The following is a 7,755-nucleotide window of genomic DNA, read 5'->3' on the forward strand; positions in this document are numbered from 1 at the left end:
AGAAATCCACCTGCCTCTGCCTCCCAAGTGTTGGGATTAAAGGCGTGCGCCACCACCGCCTGGCTAGGCCTTCCTCTTAACCATCCTCAGTTAGTAGGTTTTGGATGGACCTTGGAAGCAAGGTGTGTTGTGTGCCAACTATTGAGCTCTGCTGACCTACTCAGTTGGCATCCTGCTAGTGCAAACCTGACATGGTCTTAAAGCTTATTCCTTTATTTTTTATACCACTGGCCTACTTCTGTGTTAGGTATTAGGTATTCAAATGAGACATAGGCTGGACTTCAGGGCACTTTGGTAGAGGGAGAGAAACAAGTAAATAGTAAGCTATTAGCACCATGCTTTGATAGGGATCATTTGTTCAATTTTTACTATGGCTTTAAGATGTAGGTACTTTTGACTTTTCTTCCACAAATGAGGAAAGCAAGGCTTAGAGATGTTGAGTTGGAAAGTTCCAAAGCTAAGATTTCTGCCCTGGCTATGAGCTAGATCTCTAGTTTCATGTAAAATGCCAAATGCAGAGGCTTGTGCCTTGTGCTTGTAATCCTGGCTCAGGGGAGGCAAAGACAGGAGATCCTTGATGCTTGCTGGCTAGCCAGTCTAGTCAAGTTGGCAAGCTTCAGGTTCAGTGAGAGATCTTGTTTCAGATAAGTTGGAAATTGACTGAGGAAAACTCCCAGTATCAACATATGCACACGTGTTCGCCTGCACACACAAAAAATTGATCATAAAAGTAAAAGCAAATATAAAAGTATTATATGTACTATAATAAACAGCAAAAGTGGGGGCTAGAGAGATGGCTCAGCAGTTAGTTCAATTCCCAGCCATGACATGGTGGCTCACAACCATCTGTAATGGGATCTGATGCTCTGTTCTGGTGTGTTAGAAGACAGCAACAGTGAACTCATATAAAATAAATAAATATTAAAAAAAAAAAAACAAAATAAATAACAAAAGTAAGTACTTAGAGTAAGCTATATTGTAACTTGGTGTGTGGAGGATTTTCTGTGAGAGCTGAGAAGAACCCAGTGAAGTGTCTTTTATTTCCTGGGCAATTTCTCTTAAGTTTTTATTGCTCTAAAGATTTTGTACTGCAGTAAAAATCAGTACTACTATTTGTGAAAATGCTTGCCACCCATGTGGTGAATAGTGCTTCTTAAGTTCTTTGAGTGATATCTATTAGACGTTTCCATGGGGTTCTAACAGTTGGAGGGATACATTGCTACTAAGACTGAAAAATGTATATTGAGAAGTCATGCTTTCTTGATGAGTTTGTGACTGATAAGTTTGTGTTAGCAGCCTAAATTCTGAAGCCTTCTGGCATCTCTATAAGGTATAACATTAACATCTGTAGAGTTGATAACAAAACACCTGAGAGGTTAAATAATACATTTTCTGGTAATCACTATGAAGTCCAATGTCTTTTAGCTCCAAATCCTGTAGTCTTTGACTGTGACAGAAAATGGTCTGAGATTCAGGTCTGGCACTGGCTATTGTAGTGAATTTAGAATCTTCAGTAGGCTTAGGGGTGTAGCTAGTGGTAGAGCCCCAAATTCAGTATCCAGCACAGATTTTACATAGGGAGGTGTATCAGCATAGCAGGCTCTTGAAACCATCAAAGTGTTTGAGGTGAGCCTGGAAGATTTTATAGGTTGACAACTTACAGGAACTGGGGGCAGATAAGCATTCTAGAAGACGAGCATGTCTTATGCTTTGTGCAGAGTAGACTCCCAGTGAACTTCAGTTATTTGTAATATTAGATATCTTGTCAACATCAATTTTGATGATGCTCTGATGACCTAAATGTGTACTTTGGAAGTTGCTCCCTTTTCCTGACCTGAAGGCTCTCTATTTGTCATTCCAGGTTACCTAAAACCAGATCTATGGATGATCTTCTCTCTGCTTGTGATACAAGCAGCCCCCTCACTCGTACTTCCAGTGACCCTAACCTGAATAACCACTGTCAGGAGGTCAGAGGCAGCCTGGAACCCTGGCACAGCAGTCCTGAAGGAGCAGAGACAGTTGTAGAATCTGGAGTCGGAAGCCCACAGCTGACTGTGGGAGACGTGGGCCTTCCTCCTCCTTTGCCCAGTAGCCAGAAAGACTACTTGAGCAATAAACCTTTCAAGGGTCACAAAAGTTGTTCTCTTAGTTATAAGTTGCTTAATACTTCTGTGTCCTGGGAAATGAAGAACAACACCTCTGAGATCAAAGTCCTAGAAGAAACTGAAGCACTGTCTCTGGACCCTCCAGCCCAAGAGGAGCAGGGTAGGACTTCTAATGGCTTAGGGAAGCCACCTGAACAGTTTCCAGAGAAGGAAGCTGTCAGCTTGCTCTCCAGTGTCTCCAGCAAGTGTGGTGAAGCCTATGATTTCCCTGAGCCTCCCCAGGATCCCATTCCAGGTACTCCCCAACAGCCTCATCTAGACTCCATGCAGGCAGTGCCCACAAGATGTACTCCAGATCACAGTCAGGGCAGCCTTTGCCACCCACCAAATGTGGCCAGCCAAACTCCTCCAGAGCCAAATACTGACCTTCTCAGCCAAGATCCCCCTGGGTCTACGGGAAGTATCTCCCACCAGGAACAACCTAGCTCTGTGCCGGATCTGATCTACAAGAAGGAAGATGCTGGCAAGAGAGGAAGTAAGAATGGGCAGTTGTTGGAAAATCCTCGCTTTGGGAAAATGCCATTGGAGTTGGCCCGAAAGCCAATTTCTCAGAGCCAGATCAGTGAGTTCTCATTTTTAGGGTCAAACTGGGACAGCTTCCAAGGGATGATGACTTCATTCCCAAGTGGAGAGACCACTCCTCGGCGACTGCTTGCTTATGGCTGTTGTAGCAAGAGGCCGAGCAATAAGCATATTCGAGCTGCAGGGCCCTGCTTTGGGGGCCAATGGGCTCAGAGAGAAGGGATGAAATCACCCGTCTGTTCTAGTCATTCCAATGGACACTGTACAGGCCCAGGAGGAAAGAACAACCGGATGTGGTTTTCCAGTCATCCAAAGCAAGTCTCCAGCACAAAGCCTTCTCTTCTGAGCTGCCCTTCTCCAGTGCCTCCTCTCTACTTGGATGATGATGGACTCCCCTTTCCCACGGATGTGATCCAACATAGGCTACGGCAGATCGAAGCAGGGTACAAGCAAGAGGTAGAACAGTTACGTCGGCAGGTTCGAGAGCTTCAGATGAGGCTAGACATTCGTCACTGCTGTGCCCCTCCAGCAGAACCTCCCATGGACTATGAGGATGACTTTGTAAGTATTCACCAACTCCCACCTGTCCATTAGCACTTGTTGGGTACTTTCTGTGTGCCACTGAGTTAGACAACCCCTCACGACGAAAGACGAGTAAACAGTGATTCTGAGTGTTAGGATCAGGCAGGCGAGGAAGGCTCTCCTGAGACGATAATGCATAAGCTGAGTGCTGAGGAATGTGTGATATTAGCCAGGTAGACAGTGGGAAGGAAATAGCATTTTCAGAAGCATGGAGGCCATAGGTGCTCCAGTGACATCACTTAACAAATGGGTGGGGTGTGTGGGCGCGAGTGTGTAGACACGACATACACATTTTGTGCTGGGATTGTAAGGAAGATAGGTAGTATAAATGAGAGGTAACCATGGAGAGTTCATGGAGGGTCAGCTTGAGTACCTTTTGATGAGTCAAGTGAGACTCAAGATTAGGTGGCTGGCTAGAACTTTTTATTTATTTATTCAAGACAGGTATGTCTTCCTCTATGTAGCGTTATCTGTCCTATAACTCTCCATGTAGACCAGGCTGGTCTGAATCTCTTGGAGATCTTCATGCCTCTGCTTCCTAAGTGTTGGGGTTAAAGGTGTGTGTCCCTGTTGCTGGCTTGGTTGGGATAATGTGGACCATCTAGGCGTAACTGTCCCAGCTGCTTTAGATTCTGGCATTGTAATCCTCGGGGAGCTTCTAGGAACCATCTTGCCCCTTGCTGTCGACATGGCTACTTCCCTTCCATCCTTTCAAATGCTCTCATTGCTCGCTGATAGGATAGACAGGACTAACAGCTTCATACACTTTAGATACTCAACCAACCTTTGTAAAGGCCAGCTGGTAAACATTTTTAGATTGTGTGGGCTTGACTGCCTATAAGACAACTATTGTGTGGCTGTTGTGACACTAAGGCAGCCATAGAGAATATATAAATGAGTGACTATGGCCATGTTCCAGTAAAACTTGATTTAGGAAAACAGGGTAGATTTGGCTTCTGGGCCATAGTTTGCCAACACTTATTTAGATGTAGCAAGAAATACAGTGAATAGCAAGTAATGGGGGGGAGTAATATGGGTGTCTTTGCCTCCACTGCAGACGTGTTTGAAGGAGTCAGATGGCAGTGACACTGAAGACTTTGGCTCTGAACACAGTGAAGACTGCCTTTCAGAAGCAAGCTGGGAACCCGTCGATAAGAAGGAGACCGAGGTATGGATGTGTAGGCAGGTGTGTAGTGGGTACTTCATATTTCTCAGAGATGAATGACATACTGTTGCCTGAACTCTTCCCCCAGATGAATACCATCCTTGTAGGCAAGTAGTGACCAATCATAACATCCATCCTTGCTGGGAGGTGGTGGTGGTGCACACCTTTAATCCCAGCACTTGGGAGGCAGAGGCAGGCAGAATTCTGAATTCAAGGCTAGCCTGGTCTACAGAGTGAGTTCCAGGACAGCCAAAGCTATATAGAAAAACCCTGGCTCGGGGGGAAAAAAAAAAAAAACCTTCCTTTGGGCTACTTTCTGGATTGCAATGTTGTTGTTCTCCTCTTTGGACATGGACCTAGACTTTTCCTTTGTGCCTTCTGGTAGGTGACTCGCTGGGTTCCAGACCACATGGCGTCACACTGCTATAACTGTGACTGTGAATTCTGGTTGGCCAAACGAAGACATCATTGCAGGTAAGAAGTTTTTTGTTTTGTTGCACCTCGTTGTTACTCATAGTGTAGGGTTCTTGTATAGAGCTAAATTAATTTGAAAATGGAGATATCTTAGTAGTAAGTGTTTTTGTTTACATCCAACACTTTTATTCATTTATGGATACCCTTTTAGACTATTCTCAAAACATGGATATTTCTGATGAGCTCCTCCCTCTCTGTCCTTTGGCAGAAATTGTGGGAACGTATTTTGTGCTGGATGCTGCCACCTTAAGCTGCCCATTCCTGATCAGCAACTCTATGACCCAGTTCTCGTCTGTAACTCATGTTACGAACACATCCAAGTATCTCGTGCCAGGGAACTCATGAGCCAACATCTGAAGAAACCCATTGCCACGGCTTCCAGTTGAATGCCAGAGGAGATGATCTGTCCATTTTTAGCAGGTTTGAAGGGAGGATCTGCTTCAGGTGTAGTTTGGAAGGTTCCATGGTATGGCTCATGAACACAGAGCTCAAAGATACCGTCTTGAGAAATCCTCCTTGGTACTTTGGTACCATGTGACCGGAGCAGAGGAATTTGAATTTGGCAGGAGATTTTTCTACCGAAGAGACCCTCACTTTGGGGTAAAGGTCCTGATCCAGACCAGAGTCTGGAAGTTTCACACTGAGTCGGTGACTCCAGCTTCTATCTCCTGGAGGTCCCAAGATGATGATTCTTAAATACTGCCTGGTGCACAGTGCCCAAACAGCAATAGAAAGACATACTTATAACCAAACTCCAAGTGTTAGTGAGACCCATCTCTCCTCTCCTTTGAAAAGAGCAGATCATAGTCTACGAGATAGGAATTCCCATCCTATTTGAGCTGAACTCTCTTCTGTACCTCTGTGCTCTGTGTCTGTGCATGAAGGCTCAGTCCTTAGAGGCACTCCCTCTAGCTGATTAGCACTGTCTTCTGTGGAGTTTGCTTCAGAGACTGGTTTGGCAAATTGAGATTTGGATGCAGTTTTCAGCTGGCTCCTTGGCTAGCATCAGTGAACATCCAGTTTCAGAGGGACAGTTCTGAGATTAAGACACTTGGAAACAGAACAACTCTGGTGATGCTTAGTCTTGTAAGGATCAGTTATTCTGAGCTGTGAACAGAGTTGTCACTATTACGCAGTGGCTGCTCCCGAGGTACGCACTGTGAAGAGTGAGAAGGGAAAAGCAAGATTATCCTTGTGAAACTCTGCTGACTGTGCCCTGCCCTTTGCACCTGACTTTTCCTAGTTGTCCTGGTGCTAACATGGGAGCTACACCTTGATCCTCTCCTGGCATGAAAATAAAGGATTTTGTTGTTCCACTGCCCACTTCCCCCATGTTGTCTTTCCCTTGGCCGCTGCCTCCTCTGGGTCACACTGCTTCTTATCCTGAACACTTGACACCTTGAGGGTAGAATATAGCATTTGGTTTTTACCTCCTAGCATATGCTACTTGGTATGTGAGGGTTTCAGTACAAATGCTGCTGTCTATTTCTGTGCACTTAACAATGGAACCCAAACAGAAGGAAGAAAGCCTTGATACCAAAATTGGGAGTGAGGATGTGTCCATTTGGACCAAACACTTTGTTTTGTTTTATTTAGATTTTGTTTTTCATCTTACTATGTACCAGTGGCACTTAACCAAAAGATACAGTAGTGTAGCCATGTGCTGCGGTTGGGACGGGTACAGTCTCCTCGGCCTATCGGACTTCCCAGCTTTCTTTTCCTCATGCCTTGTGATGCTCACTCTGTTGAAACTGCAGCCGGTGTCTTTCTCACCTGCCGCTGGCTGTCATGTTGCTTTCTAGAAAACGGTTTTTTCATTCCAGACTAGCCAGAACCTGCATTTAGAATAAGAATTCTCTCTCCCGATCTTTTCTTCATTTCCACAGTGAATCGTCTCTGCTCCTTTATACTTGCCGTGGATGTAACCTAAAAAGGTTTGGCATATTTAGGTCAGCCTAGCACATTTTTTTTTTCATTTTAATGGAGCTGATAAAGGAGATTTTTTTGTGTCTGGGAAATTCCTAAGATCAATGAAAGAGTGACAAGCTACTTGTCTCTGATACAAAAAATTACTTTAAGCATTTTTTCAATCATTAAATGTTACTGCCAGTCACAAGTGGCTTTTTAATTACCAGTTTTCATTGCACTTCACTCTGTTTTCAGGGTTATTGGGGACATTTGGGGAGACTGTATCTGTCTACTTTGTATGACTGTTTTGAGGGACTGTCCCATCAATGAACAGATTGCATGGCCTTGGAGAGAGACTCTGGGCTTCTGGCTCAGACGTGTGCATTCTTTCAGAGCTGTTGTGGGTGTAAGTGACATGATGTGGCCAAAAATCCAAATTGTGCAGTTGCGTTGTGATAAACATGCAATGTGCTGTAAAAACTCAATACAGTTCAAATAAAATCTCTATATTAGTGCTGCTTTGTTGGGTCTCTTTATTTCTTATTGGGATCAGGATTGAATCTAGCTTAATGGATAAAGCATTAGACCACTGGACTAGATTCCTAACCTTGTACACAAGAGAACTTGGGAGCTAAAGGCAGGAGGATTAAGGCAAGTTTGAGGTCCAGGCTGGGTTTTATAGCAAAACCAAAACAAACTAGAACTCATTGGCAGTCCCTCTTGTATTTTGAGTTTGCTGAGTACTCTTTCAAGTGAGAGTCATTTCTCTTTCTTATCTGGGAGATCATAGCTGGTCAGTAAGCACATACCTATTTTCTCTTTATTCCCTTCTGGCAGGTACCGCAGGTCTTATCTAATTTGAATTGAAGTTCTCTCTTTTTTTTTAAGGCGTAACTAAGCTACTATATACAGGATGAATGAATTCATGTGCTACGGTTA

General features: G+C 44.3%; 1 protein-coding gene and 1 long non-coding RNA gene across 11 annotated transcripts in view; one reads left to right on the plus strand and one right to left on the minus strand.

Annotated features, from left to right (window-relative positions):
- Nucleotides 1-6,229, plus strand: part of Mtmr4 (myotubularin related protein 4) — a 22,911-nt gene extending 16,682 nt beyond the window's left edge. For 8 of the 9 annotated variants that reach the window (XM_031354390.1, XM_031354383.1, XM_031354391.1 and 5 more), the window contains 4 exons: nt 1,862-3,248; nt 4,327-4,437; nt 4,820-4,908; nt 5,117-5,294. In XM_031354390.1, the coding sequence (XP_031210250.1) occupies nt 1,862-3,248; nt 4,327-4,437; nt 4,820-4,908; nt 5,117-5,294 (1,765 nt within the window). Of the gene's footprint in view, nt 1-1,861; nt 3,249-4,326; nt 4,438-4,819; nt 4,909-5,116 lie in introns of all 9 variants that reach the window. The other variant, XM_031354382.1, reaches the window with a different exon arrangement.
- A 221-nt stretch (nt 6,230-6,450) lies between these two features.
- Nucleotides 6,451-7,755, minus strand: part of LOC116078957 — a 1,670-nt gene continuing 365 nt past the window's right edge. The window contains exons 1-2 of one of the 2 annotated variants that reach the window (XR_004113684.1): nt 7,626-7,749; nt 6,451-6,834 (exon numbers count right to left, since the gene is read on the minus strand). This is a non-coding gene — a long non-coding RNA (uncharacterized LOC116078957). Of the gene's footprint in view, nt 6,835-7,625; nt 7,750-7,755 lie in introns of those variants that run through there. The other variant, XR_004113683.1, reaches the window with a different exon arrangement.

Source organism: Mastomys coucha, unplaced genomic scaffold (genome assembly GCF_008632895.1).
Source record: "Mastomys coucha isolate ucsf_1 unplaced genomic scaffold, UCSF_Mcou_1 pScaffold5, whole genome shotgun sequence".
Lineage (NCBI taxonomy): Eukaryota > Metazoa > Chordata > Mammalia > Rodentia > Muridae > Mastomys > Mastomys coucha.